The 17,290-nt window shown below is 44.4% G+C and overlaps 1 protein-coding gene across 1 annotated transcript in view; it reads left to right on the top strand.

Moving 5' to 3' along the window:
- The window catches only part of FANCD2 (FA complementation group D2), a 909,275-nt gene that overhangs the window by 327,630 nt on the left and 564,355 nt on the right, over window positions 1-17,290 (top strand). Inside the window, exon 25 of the mRNA XM_078661284.1 lies at window positions 2,211-2,326. Coding sequence (XP_078517410.1) covers window positions 2,211-2,326 — 116 coding nt within the window. The remainder of the gene's footprint in view (window positions 1-2,210; window positions 2,327-17,290) is intronic.

Genomic DNA, 17,290 nt, shown 5'->3' with positions numbered 1-17,290 from the left:
GTGGGACTCTTTACTCCAGTATGCTTTTCACCGATAATTCTTCTGCAAGAGTTGTGAAGAAGGTCAGAACTGACCAGGCCTAAGTCATCTTAGTGGTCATGGATTGGAGACGGAGTGTATGGTATTCAGAACCCCTGGGTATGAGCATCTGCCCTTCGATTAGGCTACCCCTACAGGAGGAACTGCTGTCACATCAGAAGGCCAGGTTCCCGCATCCCTTGACTTCACAGTCTCCTTTCTTGCTTAGAGATTGAGCAGCGACAGCTGAACATCTTCGACCCTCCTCAGGAGGTGGTTGAAGTCAACTTGGCAGCCAGGCATCCTTCAACATATACTGTATACGCCTATCTCTGGGACAAATTGTTGTCTTGGTGTGGCACATGCCAGATTGACCCACTTCAGTCAAAGTTATCAGACGTTTTGTTGTTTGTTTCATCACGTGCCCACCAGGGCTTTGCGCTGGGCACATTTAAAGGGTACTTACAGTCTTTTTACAGTTGCCTGAGCAGCCCCCATTATTTAAATCACCTGTTGTGAAGCGTTTTGTGAAAGGTCTACAACATCTGTTTCCTTCCTCTCCTTGTGTCATGCCACAGTGGGATCTTAATTTGGTCTTACATATTTGAGGTGCACTCCATTTGAGCTGCTTGATGGTAGCAATAATGTATAACCACACTGTTCAAGTCACTCACTCACATGGCTACATAACTAATCCTTGCTTTTAAAAAAAAACAAACATGATTTTGTAAAGGAAATTACATAAATACCCATTCTTTTAAAAGTTTATATACTTCTAAAATAGTTTGTTCAGTGACAATTACGTATTCATAAAGCTCTGCATGCACAGTTACTGAAGCTCCTAATACATTTTATGTGGTTAAGAATGGAGGCTGAGGAAACATTAAATCATTTAGATTAAACTGAATCTGCCATTGAAAATGCATAGTGACATTTTCTCAAATTATCACACTACCATAAAACTTTTCTCTCTATCCAACCTTGAAAGCTTGGTTTATTCATCAGTAATGAAATGACTGATCACATGAACCAAGTAATACTACGCTTTTCATACGGTGGACGAGTAGGGTGGGGAATAGAGAGATGACCTTATTGAGCCACTTACAGGGTGAAAGTCAAAGGTGATTAATGGAATGCTTGCAAAGCATCTCCGCTACTGGCAATTGCTAGGGTCTTCATTCCAGTTTGTTTTTCACCCACTGTGCCACTTCAGACAAAGACTAGCCATATCCAGATCAGCCAGGGTCGTTATCAAATGTAAGTAGTCCTGGCCGAACTGCTAGCCCAGAATCCCCCGGAGCAGGCTGGACTGTTCCTTTTGGAACAGGACTAAAGTAGCAACCTCAGAAGCCGGGAATGGTAAGCAAGCCAAAACCACATGTAGAGATAGTAGGAAAGAGGGCACAGATAAACCAAGATGGAAGAAAGAGCCAAATGCTACAGTGCCCCCGCTCCTTCCAAGCCAGTCAATTCTCTGCCTCTGGCTCATATATGATGTTCTATAAAAAATAAACCATACCTTTTCCCCACCTTTTGTGCTGTCTTCTCTGTAACTGCTTTTTATCGCTTTCACTGTCTGCAGGAACTATTTAGCATTTTCCATGCCGGAGCTGGTGGAAACCTCACGATTCTGACTGCTAAGTTCCATAAAAATATTGTGATTCCGCTCTTCCTCCATATATTTAGCTGGTTTTGCTTTATGTGCCTGTCATCATTTTGGCATTTTATATTCACCAGGAGTATGAAATCGTGTTTATTTTACAATAAAACTAAAGGGCATACACTCATTTTGTAGTATCCATCAAGTCCTTTCTCCTTCCTAAAACAAATGTAGTGCCTGCATTTTCTGAGTTTGTAATACTAGTCACACATATCATTTTGTTTTGGTATTGGTTGGATTCAGTTATGATTACTCGGTGTTCTTTCACTAACATTCCACCCACTAACCAATGTTTTAAACATTACTTCCCTTCCGCACTTGTTTTTCTCATTTGTTCTCTTGAATTCAGCATTACATAACTGTGATAGAAAAAATGGAAGATGCACCAAGTTCATTTGTGTAATTGACTGCTTAGATCTTACTGTCCGAAGTAAATTTTCTGTTGCAAAGTATGAACTTCATTCAGTTTATAGATTAGCTCATCTATCACATGAATGTCTAATAGACTTTACCATTTTCGCACTTTGTACAGGTTGTCCACTGTACTTAACTGACCTCGAAGTTGTAGAAAAGTTGGAAACCTTATCGAGGCAGGAAAAGGAGTTTCTTTGTTCACTCTTGTTTTTCTCAATTAACTGGTTCAGAGAGGTAAGTGAAGGGAACATGTTGATTACACTGTAGATTTGGTGCCAACCCTAGATTTGCTTATTGGAGTTGCTTAAAACGGTTGGTATGCATAGAAACAGACTCTTGCTAATGCCCATCGTCAGTACTAACAATCAAATAGCTGCACACTATTACATGCCTTTTTAACCACACACAGGAGAAGATTGCCTGACAACATTTGACACACGAAATCCTCTTTTGGGATCTCTTTTCAAAAAGATACACTCTTCCAGGTGAAAAGAGAAACAGAAGTCAGTACACACTCTATACCCCATTTCTAATGTTGCACATTGAGGCAGCCCAAACCAACCTTTTCAGTGTTGGAAAAAAAAAACATACTATGTGCAAACGTTTTTCTAAATATATTTACTTTCCACTAGACCGGAATCCCACCCCATTTGTGTGTAGTATTTTATATGTTGGCAAATAGTGGTTTCTTAATGTTCTTTAGCATTATAAAATGGCACATACTGGGTGTGGCACGGGACAGTTTTTGGGCTGTTTTGATTAGAAAGTGAATTTTAAGCCCATCACATAGGCAGGTTTTTAGTTGGAAAAATCAATTGCCAAGGTATCCAGCCAGTTCCATTTATATATAATAGAAAGATCTAATGTCAAGAAGAGAATAATTTAGGCAGATTTTGCAGCTTTGGGTGGTGAATCGTCGAGCTGTTAAATGAACAGGTATCATTTTCAAAAAAGAGTAGTGCTGAATTTTGAAGAGTTGTCCCAGGTCCCTAAATATAATAAATCTCGGTAGTCAATACCTCCAGATGTTCCTCAGATGGTTTCTCAGATGATGTCTCCCCCCCTCCCCCTTTTAAATGATGGACATAACTGAAGCAGTTTTGAAGATAATCACCACAGGATACCTTTTACGACCACACAATCTCCTGCTGTTTGACTGTTGGCCTTTTCGTTGACTTGATAAATACTACAACCCAGGCTAAGCCTCACATGCTTCCGTTTTGAAATGCTATGGACTTCTACTCTGCCTAAGGGTTCCAGCTCATTGGTTCAAGGGCTCTTGGTTCAAGTGAACTTGTTTTTTTCTGGCACTGCATTCTATAAAAGGTGTGTCCATGCACATGGAACAAAAGTTTGCTGATCCAGAGTCTGACCTTTCTCTCTTCAGTATATGTTCTCCTGCTGAATAACCAGTCATAGCTCAGACGTTTCCTACTGTTCAAGGCAAATCAATTCCTAACAGCAAATGCTGGTTACTAGATCCATAGGCTAGAAAGTGCAACATGGGTACTGTTACTTTACAAGCAGGTAATGCCACTTGTGTCCTGAGTAAATTATATCATAGTAGGTCGGACAAAGCTGAGGCATTTATGAATCCTTGCTGGAGAACAAGAACATAGATGATAAAACTTTCCATGCTGAAGTGCAGGCAAATTTCAATTAACTAATATGAGCCTTAACAGATGTGGAAGATGTAGCTGTGAGGCATGTTTTGCACTGGTTTTTAGGTCTCGCCTAGACGAAAGCGAAGCTTTGCTGTCTAGGGCGAGACGACTTATGTTGTTACTTCTGGGGGAATGAGGACAGCAAAGTGCCACGCGCTTTTTCTTTCCGAGATTGTACCTCGTGAGCGCGCACGTCGTCACTCACGCATGCGCACAAAGAAAGCCATACACACACTGCATATACACACACGCACCCCCCCTTAAACAGACACACGCGCAGACAGACAGACAGACGCACGCACAGACACACTCAAACAGACACACGCGCGTACACCCCACCCCCACTCACCCCTCCTCTCACTCAACACACTCACCTGTTCTGGCGGTGCTCGGCGGCGGTTCTGCCTCTCGGGCGGCGGTAGCGCTTTGCGGGGCTCTCTCACCACGAGAGCCCCGCCTTCCCCATGCGCCCGGCCGCTCTTCACCCGGTCCCCCATCTCGGGACCGGGACTCAATGCGGAGCCTTTGTGGCTCCTCGGGCAGCTCTCTCTCTCGCCGCGATGGGGCGGGACTTCCGGTTGGGGCCGCGATGGGATTGGCCGGCTGCCCAACCGCTTCCGGGTCGTCGCAGGCAGCGCGGCGGCCCGGCGGGGACTTGTTTACCATTGTTTAAATAACATTTGAAATGCCCTTACTCCTAAACCTGTCTGAATGGACTGAAGTCCCCCGATTGTCTGTTTTCACGCACATTTCACGTAAATAGCCCCGCAACCCGTGAGCGCAGCCTATACCTCTGGAAGATTTGTAAGGGATGCAGTCACGAGCAGCCTCGCCTCACAATGTGGCAGCATGCGTCCTCACGCGCACCCGGCATCCTGCAGCGAGATGCGCCGTGATGGGATTGGCCGGCTGCCCAACCGCTTCCGGGTCGTCGCAGGCAGCGCGGCGGCCCGGCGGGGACTTGTTTACCATTGTTTAAATAACATTTGAAATGCCCTTACTCCTAAACCTGTCTGAATGGACTGAAGTCCCCCGATTGTCTGTTTTCACGCACATTTCACGTAAATAGCCCCGCAACCCGTGAGCGCAGCCTATACCTCTGGAAGATTTGTAAGGGATGCAGTCACGAGCAGCCTCGCCTCACAATGTGGCAGCATGCGTCCTCACGCGCACCCGGCATCCTGCAGCGAGATGCGCCGTGCACGTGGCTCCTGTGAGACACTGGTTCCGCATCCGACACAATGCTGCTTTAAAATAGAACAATCTGGTTACAGATTACACTATCTCCTTGAAGCTAGTTGTGTGCCAATTGAGAACACAGTGTCTGCGAAAGAGGATTTGGGCTTCCGCTTACTCAGCATAAACGGTCCAGACAGTATTTTTGACAGTCACCCTCAGCATGTTTGTGAGTGGTGAACTTTAATGAGAGCAGATCCACTTACATTCTATCTGAATGACTGACTGATAGTCCCCGATAGTTATTAAAGCTGAGATAGGCTTTCGGTTACAGGGAACGCCAAACGGGGCGAGCTTCTCCGTTTTTTCCCTGAGATAACACAGCGCAGCATCAGGGCATTCGGGAAAAGTTCCCGGCGTTTCCTTAAAGTAGTCGAAAGTGCAACGTGTGCTATTTTCTTTTACATCCCTTCTCCAAAGGTCAGAAACGTCTTTTCTCACATTCAGAAAGCTTACAAGGTCTAGGATGATTTTCAGTCAGACTTCTCATTTTTTTTAATGATGGGAAGATTATGTGTTGATCCTCCAATACAAATCTGGCCCTGCTAGATCGCCTTTTTTAATCTCTCAAACCCAACTCTGCCTCCCTTCTGCTGTCACTCTTTAATCCTCCTCCTTCTGACCTACTCAGCTCCCATCATCGTCATAGCTATCACCCCAGGTATAAGATCAGAAGGCAAGACAACTACAATAACTTTCATTTAAGTATGAATTAATAAAAAAAATTAAAAGCCAGTGTTATTTGTAATATCAATACATCTAAGTCACGTAAATACAACACATATTGCATTACAAATGCTATAGGTGTCACATTTGCAAAAGTTATAACTATTGGCATTGTCATACACAATGCCAATAACTCAAACTTTAATGCTGCGAGACCTATTGCATTGTAAATGCTTGTTCTTTGAAGACATTGAAACCCTCCGATCCTAAGTGGGTAGCTCACCTCCAAATTGCCATTCACAGTCACACCCATTCTTGGCCCTAACATTAGGAAGTTCAACCCTTAAAAATAGAATCTGAGACATTACACTTGGCTCATATAGACCCAAGGCAACCAGCTATAGTGACAATGGTAGCACTCGACCCTTGCCAGATGGTTCAGTTCACCAACGCCAGACAGCAGTATTACAATCATATTCTATTCTCTTTCAAATGCTCCTCTGCCTCTTCAGTCTGGAAGCCCTCCATTATATTCCAATTAGGAAAATAATCAAATGTAATCTCTAGTTTTTATAGCCATTCACGGAGAGGACCCCTTTTAGCTCAGAAAAATATTCACTCTTTATAACCCTATCAGAAACTGCAGACCCTCCACTGCTAGACTCCTTGTAGCCCCCAGTTTATACCAAGCCAGATCAAGAGGCAGAGCTTTCTCCATCACCTTGGCTGAACTCTGGAACTCTCTGCCCTAGAGCTGCTCTCTCTAGCCAAATTACTTCCAGCTCGCAAGATGATAAAAACCTGACTATACTATGGCGAATAGTACTTTTATTAATGCTGATACCATTGTTGCTCAGCTCCAGGACACCACCATACCTTGGTAATCATGTTTTCGAAATATCTCCCTACAAATACAATCGATCTTCCAATTTGGACATTATTGCTGTGGTAGAGGTAAAGTGCTGCTCCACCTTTTTGGAAGGAATGGACTAAAATATTTACAGCTTTCAGTGTTGTCCCTCTGTTCCATGGCACCTAGATGGCTAGGAAGGATGGAATCATAACCGCTATGATTATCTACTCTTCATAGTAGGGAAATCTAGTTAACAATGTTAAGACTTTACCCTTTGCATTGAAATTTGCAAAACAAGTCAGGGTAACTCCTCTACCTGGTGCATGGCCCATAGAATCTTAGTCAGCCTATCTGATTTGTGATTTTCTGATTGAATTTCATTATCCAGCATTCTGACCACCTTTCTCATTCCTGTATTAATGGAGGAAAAACACTAACGATGGTTAGAAAGAAGTCCCTGGCAAAGTTGCCAGATCATGTGTGTTCTCCAGGTCTCAATTAAGGTCCTCATTCTTGTTCGACAGGCAGAATATGTATTTACCTTTGACATCTACTTCTGCCTTGAAAGGGTTGCAAAACCCATGCTGGGCCTCTTCCTCCTCAGTAGATTCGAAAATGAAGATTAAGCTCTTTAAATCCTTCTGCCTGGGGACTTTATGTGCTTCTCATTATACAGAGTTCCTCATAAATCTTAAATTGTGTACCTGACACAAGATCTGTGGAAGAGGGAATAAAGGTAAAGATGCATCAAAGGACCGGTTGCAAAGGGGCAGATTCTCAGAATCTGCCCCTTTGCGACCAGTATTTTTGCATTTGGGATGCATCATCCCAAATGCAAAAATCGCAATTTAAGAAATTGCAAAATTGCGATTACTTAAATTGCGATTGCATTTAAGGAATCTCAAATTGAGATTCCTTAAATGCAATGCATTAAAGTAAAAAAATTAGCGATTTCGCTAATAGGGGGAGCAAATTACCATGAAGTTGAACTTCATGGTAATTTGCAAAAACTTTGAAAAATGCACTAAAGTGCATTTTTCAAAGTTCCATTTTATACACACACATGCCCTTGGGGCATGTGTGTGTGCAAGATGTTCTCATATGCAGATTTCAGGGGTGCAACAGGGTGTCCTTTTGACACCCTGGCACTCTTGGAATTGCATTCTCAATTTGCGATTTTCTAATTGAGAATCGCAAATTGAGAATGTCTTCCCATTCATTCCTATGGCCTCTAGGCCCATAGGAATGTAAGATCGCAATTTAAGAAATTGCAAAATTGCAATTACTTAAATTGCGATTGCATTTAAGGAATCTCAAATTGAGATTCCTTAAATGAAATGCCTCAAAGTAAAAAAATTAGCGATGTCGCTAATAGGGGGAGCAAATTACCATGAAGTTGAACTTCATGGTAATTTGCAAAAACTTTGAAAAATGCACTAGAGTGCATTTTTCAAAGTTCCATTTTACACACACACATGCCCTTGGGGCATGTGTGTCTGCAAGATGTTCTCATATGCAGATTTCAGGTGTGCAACAGGGTGTCCTTTTGACACCCTGGCACCCTTGGAATTGCATTCTCAATTTGCGATTCTCTAATTGAGAATTGCAAATTGAGAATGTCTTCCCATTCATTCCTATGGGCCTCTAGGCCCATAGGAATGAATGGGGAGGTATTCCTTAATTGCGGCTCGCAATTTGCGAGTCGCAATTAAGGAATTTTTAGAAATCGCTTTTTGTTTGCGATTTCTACATGCATAGCCTTTTGCTATTCCTTATTAGCGAATCCTTATTTTTCGCTAATAAGGAATCGCAAATGGCATTGTTGATGCATCTGTACCAAAGTTTTGTATACTGCATATCTGACTCAATGATTTGTAGACTCAGTGTTGACATGATGCAAATTGGTCCAGGCCTGCGTCATTTTAAAGGGTGATTTGGAGGATCTATCTGCTCTGCCAAATAAGAGCTATAATAATAATCTTTCTCTAGTGACCTTGCAACACATGCCGAAGCAGGAATTCAGGCAATGGAGTGATGATCTGGATTCAAACGCTATATAGCTATATGTTGAATATCTGACATAATCACCTGGTGCTTGCCGTCTTTAATTCCATATCTCATGGTTAATTAGTTCCACAGATTTCTCACATTATGAATAATTTCTAGGCACCACAATTGATCCAGAAACGTTCTTCTCAGCAGTCTCTCTTCAGCGTTGCCAGGTGGCGTCACACAGCTTAAACCGTGGTTTTATTCACTTTAGATATGGAGAAACCATTTTCTACATGGCGCTGACTGATGTGCTGGCATCAGTTCCTTGTTTTCCATATCTCATTGGCTTGTCTCCTGAACTTCTCTTGGTGCTTCAGTTCCTCTGCAGAAAGAATGTTAGCTAGGTCAGATGTCCCCAGTTAAAGTTTCTGGGTCAAATCCTTCAGAATATGATGTAAAAAGATGCCCTTAGCAGATCCACACACTATCTGTGAGTGGTGAGTTGAATATGACTGTATCGCCCAAGAAATCTTTAATAAATATGTTTTTTTAAAACACAAAAGAAATACCCTCATTAAGGAGAAGTCTTCGTCCTCAAAAAAGCTATCCTGCTCCTGAAGCTATTTGAAAACTTAGAGTTGTTACCTAATCCCGGTGTCTTTGTAATCTTCACAGCTTATTCTGAAGAAAAGAGAGCTTGAATTTCCTACTTCATCTGCTAAACCTTTGGAAGTTGAGGTCTTTTGACAGGCCATGCTGAACAGCTTCAGGATGGGCCATGCTAACCTCTGGGCCTTAACTGTGAGGACGTCTCTGCCTATTTAGACAGCCACCTAGAGTTCTCAGTGCTGCATATGACATGCCGCTGCTCTAGACGCCAGTATGGCCACTGCTTCCACCTTCAACGTTGGCAGAAATGATTTGAGTTGAAAAGGAAAAGGCTTATTCATGTTTTTTTGAAGAACGCTGTTAGACTTGGCTTTTTCAGTGGGTTTACCCCAAGACTATTTGTTTTTTTGCCTCCTGTTTTTTACCCTGTTTTTGTTAGTTTAAGGACTCTGGACACTTTACCACTGTTGTTTAGTGCTAAAGTGCATATGTTTCCCCAGTTGTGTTTATGGATTGGTATTTTCATGATTGGCATATTTGATTTACTGGTAGGTCCCTAGTACAGTGCACTGTGTGTGCCCAGAGCCTGTAAATCAAATGCTGCTAGTGGACCTGCAGCACTGATTGTGCCACCCACAAGAGCAGCCTGTAAATGTAACTCATACCTTCCACTACAGAGTCTGCTCGCAGTTTGTAACTGACATGTCGACCTGGCATGGGCATTCCCTTGCCAGCACCTAATCTTCCCTTTTCTTACATGTAAGACACCCCTAAGGTAGGGCCAAGGTGGGCCCATGGACAGGGTACAGTCTATGTGAAAGGTAGGACATGTACTGGTGTGTGTTACATGTCCTGGTAGTGAATTACAGTGCATTTTGTTTTTCACTATGGAAAGGCTACCTTCCCATAGGGTAGAATGGGAGTTTTACTTATAACATCGTATAAGCATAACTTCCCATTGGGACAAGATAGGGAAGTGGAGTTTAGTATGCCTGGACTCCAAATGTAAAAATGCGTCTTTTAGTAAAGATGAGTTTTATGTTCTGTGTTTGAGGATACTACTTTTAGAAAGTGTGTATTTTTGTGCTTAGCCATCCTGCTGGTTTGTGGATTGACTGTCTGGCTTTGGAGTGACAGGGGCGGAGGATGTGCATTCTCGCAGATGGCCACGGGGGTTATGTGTGTCCTGCCTTTCCTGAATGAGTCGGGCTGGGCTGAATAGATTTGGGCTGCATTCAGAGTAGTGGGAGGAATTTTCGCTACCACCTGAATAGGCCTGGTCTGCATTTAGAGCGGTGGGAAGAGATTTCCCTTGCACCTGAATAGGCCCTGTCTGCCCTGGACAATGCTGTCTCCACCTCCTGCCGGGAAGCTGGACCAGAGAGGACAGAACTGGTTTTGGCTGAGCACAGAGCCTCTCTGCTCCAAGAGAACAAAGGAATTTGCTGTATAAATATTGGGGCCCAGACCCCAGTATTTTAGATTACTGCTGAACTAAGAAACATGCCAGGAAGAAGGGCTGGAAAAGCTGTCAGGAGGAACTGCCACTTTGCTGCATGCTCTGCTGTGTTGGCCTGCTGCTTGCTGCTTCGGTCTTGGGCAGGGAAATGACTGGATTGTACTTTCATCATCCTGCTGTTAGAGTTTTCTCCAAGGACTTGAAGTAGAGCTTGCCTCCTGTTGGATGTCTCAGGGAGATAAACGACTTCAGAGAACTCGCTGGAATCAAGGAACCTCACAAGAAGAAGAGCTGGAAGAGCTGCCAGGAGGAGTACCGCCCCTTTGCTGTGTTGTTGCTTTACCGGGTTGGCCTGCAGTTGCTGCTTCTGCCTTGGGCAGTGAAGGGACTGGACGGAACTATCTTTACTAGTGCTGAGTATCTCCAAGGGCTTGAAGTAGAGCTTGCCTCCTGTTCTGAAGTCTTAGGGACTGCAAAGACTTCACCAACCTCCGGGTACCGTTTCTGGAACCGTTGTTTCAGTTGCCACAGAGAAGAGAAAAGCAACCAACTCTGTTGCTGGCTCTGTGTTCTAAAGGCACCACAGAGGGCACCACCGAGGGCACCACCGCATCTCGCACCGCAACGCTGATCTCACCGACGACTACTGCTGCCACCGAGCCGCTTCTTGCACCATGACCTGTGAGCACCGCTCTCCGCCCGCCTCGCTTCACTCTGCCGCCCTGCTCTCACTGACGCTGTCGCTGCACGTTGACCGTGACTTCCGTGACCACATCGTGGCTTGAGGGAACCGCTCATAAGTCACGCGACACCCCCCCTTCCTACACCCCACCCCCAGTCCAGACCAACCAACGTCAGCTTCCCGCAACCGGCTCTGTCGCCTGAACTGTGATCTGTCAGCACCGCAACGAGCACTGCCTTCCCTCCGCACCGCAGCCCGGGCCTCACCAAGGACGCTGGACGACCTTCACCGAGCCGCTGCCTGCACCGCGACTTGAGGACACCGCACACCACTCTGCTTCGCAATGGTTGCCACAACCGGCCTGCACCAATGTGTCGGGCGCAACACAAAAGGTATTGTGTACAAGTCTGTCGACGCCCCTGACCAACGCGGTCAGACTGAACGGTTGGATTCTGTTGTGTACAGCACCGTGGCAGCACCGGACGGAGCTACAGAATCGGAAGAACTGTGTTTTCAAGTTATTTTTACAAAGTGCATATTTTTAAGTAACTGTATGTTGGATATTTATCGTTTTGGTCTTGTTTTGGATATATAAAAATATTGAATATTTTTCTAAACTGGTGTTGTGTCCTTTTGTACTGAGAGAAGCCTGACTGCTCCTGTAAAGCTAACAAGGGGGTGAGCAGGGGTTATTTTAGGTGTGTAACTCCCTTCCCCTGACTAGGAAGAAGGGTCCCTACTTGGACAAAGGTGCAAACCATTGCCAACTAGAGACTCCCATTTCTAACAAACGCCTTATCAGCACCTCTGTAGGGCAAAGAATTTCACCCATAGAGAGGCACTTTTCATAACAGATTTCGACTCCCATGAAATGTCCCATAGAGATTATAAGAGCATGAAGAAGACAGTTTGGATACTGATAACCACCTCCTTCTTTACAATCTTTACAATATGGATGCTGAACTTTGTCTGATCTTAGAAAATGAAATTCTCCTTGACATGTCACTAGAATGGACATTCCAAGCGTCTTAGTCCTCCTTCAAAAGGTGCTGTGATCATGTACCTCTATTTTATGGAGATCAGCAAAACCACTGCAGTTACCTCTGCCCAATGGTGAAGCATTACACTATCTGACTGAAATCCTGCCAATGTCCTATGTAGTTGCATGATCGTTGCTACCATTCACTGAGGCACTTTTAAAGCCAGTTGTGGCTCCCTGAGAGAAGCCTTTCTCAGGCCCTGCTGTCTACAAACAGATCGCACCTGCCCTAGTCCTCCACCGTTTGACCTAAAATGCTTGTTGTGGTACCCTTCCGTGGTGTGTTTTAGTAGTTTAACCTACTAAGTTAACCCCAGTGCTTTTCCTGCTGCTTCTCCGAACTGAGAGTTTAAGAGCCTTGTCGGCTGGCCAGCTCTGTGCACTTGCAGTGCCACTTGTCTTCTTGACTGGTACATCAATATCCTGTGGAAACTGGCTAAAATAATCCTAATTGGACTTCCTGAATTCATGCAAAAATGTTTCTTGGATTTGGTCAGCAATGGTTTGAATGCCTCCAAACCGGTGTTGAAGTATGAATGACACAGTGGCTTGATCAATGGCAACAGCTTTTACTCTACACCAGCAAATTTCAATGTGGTCCGCTTTCTTTTTGGGACATGATTATGCATTCCTAATGGAGATGACCTTCAATGGTGAGCATCCCTCCAGGAAGAAGTTTAACTCCTCCTCAAGCTTTTTAAAGACAGGCTTGGCACGCTAACTGGGCCTCGCTTCCCTGGCAATGTAGACCAGCACCATTGCTTTTGGGACGTTACCAGGGACAAACCCAAACATCAACTTCCCCAGGCAATACAGACTCCCAGCAGTTGCAGTGGTGGACCAAAAGGATGTTAATATCGTCAAAAACTGAATCAGCAGTCTCAACCTTTACCACTAGTGTACCAGTTAAGAGACAATTACAAGTGATCACTGGGTGCTCCAGCTTATCAGCAAGGGCTCGGCCCTTCACTTCCTCTATTCCCCACCTGATTCCCTTATTCAGCTGGAATGTACTCTCTGGCGCATACCTCGATCTTGGTGGGTAAGAGGGGAAGGGAATGTATTTCTCTTTAATTCATGGTCCCCCAGAAGTCCTGGACAGACGCCTCATAATTCAACAGGACATGTTCAAAATGCTGTACTAAGCCATGTTCTGCTGACTTTCATTATGGAAGTTTGATTGGTGTCCCTGGGTCTTCAGGTTGCCTGTCTTCATCTAATGCCTCGCTCTCAGACATTGCGTTGGATTCATCAATGTGTCTAAACACTTTCAATCTGCTGTTCTGCCATTTGGCCTGACAACCACCCTGAAAGGTTTGACAAAAGTGTTGGGAGCATTCCCCAGGAGGTATAAATGCCAAGCATTCCTACACTTTGAAACCTGGGGTGGGAGGTGGGTGTCCTGCACTAGTCTAACAGCATCGTCAGCTCTTCATGAACCTTCCAAATGACTTGGGCTTTAACCTCAACCCCCAGAGGTACCATCTTGCCAACACACAGGGGTTCAAGGTTATTGGTGCACATCTAGACAAAATGTCTATGTAGAATTTTTTTCTCCTCGGAGATATCCAGTCTCATTTCTGAATGTCCTGTGCTTTCACGTGTGAAGTCCTTATGTATCTTTTAGCATGGCAGGTGTTGTAGGAGGGCTCCTAATTGATCCCTAAGGTGGCAATGCAACCTGCAGGAGTGGAGCCTTTTGACTCAGGTAGAGATTTTCCAATCTGTGCTTGTAAACCTGCATCAGTGGATATTGGCTCTAAACTCACAAGGGGGCCTTCCATTCATTCACTTCCTCCTGTCACAGGCTAGCATGGTTATAGAAGATTCCTTGTTCGGTGGCGATGCCTGTATGGATGACATCATGATGCCAGGATCTTGGGTCTGAGTCAGTAAATTGCTGTTAATACATGCTTTGGAGCTGCAAGCATTTCTCCTAGGCTTGAAAGCCTTCCTCTCTTCCATTTGAGAGCCTATCATCCATTTCTTTGGACAACAGAACAACCGCCCCACTAAGTAAACAGACAGGGAGTTGTGGGTTCCTGGCACCTGTGTTAGGAGATCGTAAGCCTGTGGCGATGGGTTTTTCAGACCCGCATCTTCCACATTATGGGCTCACTTAGTGTGATGGTCGATGAGCTGTGTCAGCTCTCCTTAGAGGACCATGAGTGGAAACTCCAACCTGAAGTAACGGCCAGGGTCTTTCCCAGAATGGGATCCACACATGTGAATTTCTTTGATGTTTCTCAGAACAGGAAGTGGACCCCAGTTTTGTGCCACTCATTTTCCAACAAATGGTTCCCTAGGGGATGCCTCCAAAGTCAATGGTTGTGGCAACTGGCAATTACACTTTTGTTGTTGAGCTTGGTTGAACCTTTTTTTTATTTAATGGTTTTACTGGGTAACGAACAGCTGTGTATTGAATGGGCACGGTACAACATAACGGGATCCTTACTCCATAAAAATTCGGCTGAAGGCCCAGCAGTTGGTTCTGAACTAGCTATTCTGATAGCAGGAAATTCAACACACCAAACATGCCACCAAGAGTAAGTGCAACAAGAGGCAAAGATTAAGTCCCGTCTAAGCAATACTACCCATTAAAGGATCTATGCTGAGTAACATAATAGTGGGATGAGGATGAATTGGGACAGATGGGTAGATGGGGGCAGGCGGTCTAGTAGATTTCCTGGCCTGTCATAGAGGGAGAGGAGAATGATAGCTGGTACAGCGAGGTCTGGAGGGAGTGGAATTACATGCAGCGCCAATCACGGCTTGTGAAGTCAGACCAGCTTAGGGGGGGAAAAGGGTATCCAGAGCATTGTCATCAAGATTCAGGATGGGGGAATAAGTGACTTCAAACAGGTCATCTTTATCTTATAGTCGGTAAATAATGCGCTTTTACAATGCCACTTCATACATCTCAATTAACCACTCGTGTGAGTATATGTTGGGAGCACCAGTGGCGTAGTATACAGAGTTTGACCATAGTCTGTGCTGTCGCGTGTTAGAGGTGAGGTTAGGTAAATCCAGTGTAATGCAGCATAATCCATGTGAGTGTGCAGGGTAAGGCGAGCACAAGGCTAATGTGGGACCAGAGACCGGCGATGACAGGACAGTTGTGCAAGAAATGCTGTGCCGCCTCATGGTTCAGGTAGCATACAACAATGTCTCAACAGGTAGTATTGATAGACAAAATATAAATAGTAAATTAAATTACAAACGAACGCAGGGAAAACAAGAGAAACACCAAGGTTGACTATTGCAGTCCATTTTCAATAATTGGCAAAGGGATACATTTCAGACAGTAATATCAATAATACTTCTAAGTAAGTGTAATCAGCAAAAAAGTGCACACATAGTGCTCGTGAAACGGTGAGCAGCGCATGTGGAGCAAATGACATGGTGAAAGCAAACAGCGAGAAGCCGTCACTTAAAATGGTGCACAACATGAGAAAACTGGGGAGACTAATTTACAGAAGCATGTTATTTGCCAGAGGCCATAGGTACGCTGTGTTACACCAATCACTTGCAATTGCTGCTAGAAAGAGGAGGAAGGAAACAAAAAGGATTTAGGAAGGGCCAGAGGGTATCGGCCAAAGGGTGAAAATAGACTGGCGGTTAGCTACCTGTGCGTACTCTGTAAACACGTGTGTGTACGGGTCCAGGAAATGGCGTAGGGTCTCACCCAGAGGTAGGAAGTCCACAACAATTAAGGGTGCCAGGGGTGAGCCACCCAGGTAGTTGATCTAAGGATAGTGGATTCTACAGGTAAAGAAGCGCCAAGTGAGAATCATTGCTTGTAGAAATTGCTTCACAATAAATAGGTTCACTAATGATTGAGGAAGTGAAATCAATATGCATAATTAATGACCATAATGAAGGAAGAATTAAAAAGCACCATATCTAGCTAAATGCATGTAAATATGGGCCACAGTGAGGGAGGAAAAGCCAAATGAGCATCAAGAATGTGCCATTATGTAGAGAATAGGCTCACTTTAAGCAGCACAACAAAATTCAATTAAGTAATGCTTGCAATCAGCCAATGTTACTGCGTGGAAGGTGAAAAGCGGTAGTATCAACCAGCCCGGCGGGGCGAGCGAAGGGTATTGACTGCTGGAAAAGATAAGGGCATCTCGTAATTGTAAAGGCATATCGTAAAGAAAACCACTGTCCCGGCCAGGATCCAGTGGCGCCATGCGGTATAAAAGCTTTGCGGGGGTCAGAACGAATCCAAGACCGAGTCGGAGTTCTCTCTGAGGAAGAGTGCTTCAGGATAGGCAGACCCTTTGCCTCAGCCGGGTGCTCCTATCAAGTGCAGCAAGCCTGTTGTAAAGTTAAGCCATTGCATGTCAGTCCCAAGACTAGACTACAGGGCTATACTGGAGAGCTAGGCCTGAGGTTCACACTGCGGGCACTGAGCAGCGAATGGTCCAAATGACGGAAGGAGCGGGGCACAGAGTGGCCCGAGGAGCTGAAAGGCCCAGAGTGTGCATAGAACTGCAGAATAGGAGAAAGCTTTTTAACAGCGCTAAACCACTAAAACAAAATTAAATCAATTGCAAATATAATAATAAAAAAGAGCTTTATAATATTACAGTCGGTATTGTGACAATGAGTTAAGGGTCAAGTCAAGATAACTTAAGGAGTTAATTGTACAAAACATAACTCATAGATGTGCGCTGAACTTTTACTCGATGGGTAACCATGAACAATGAACATTAAAAGTGACAGGATAGTAAAATTACTAGCCGGTAAATATATATAGGGTCAAACCTTATGTATTGACTGTATTGTTCCACTCATTCAGTGTGTTTAATCCTTAGTTTACAGAGTTGCAGCGTGTAATCCATTACACTCACACCGCTGCAGCAGTTGAGATAAATGTCACCCACGCAATGGGAGGGATGGTTGGTCTGTGACTTGCCAGATGAAATCCGTCTCTTTGTGGTTGATGGTGAGAAAGTGTGAGACAGGAGGGGCATTTTCAATTTAACATCT

The sequence above is a fragment of the Lissotriton helveticus genome, chromosome 9 (genome assembly GCF_964261635.1).
Source record: "Lissotriton helveticus chromosome 9, aLisHel1.1, whole genome shotgun sequence".
Classification (NCBI taxonomy): domain Eukaryota; kingdom Metazoa; phylum Chordata; class Amphibia; order Caudata; family Salamandridae; genus Lissotriton; species Lissotriton helveticus.
The sequence above is the reverse complement of the archived record's forward strand: the minus strand, read 5'-3'. Positions and strand labels throughout refer to the sequence as shown.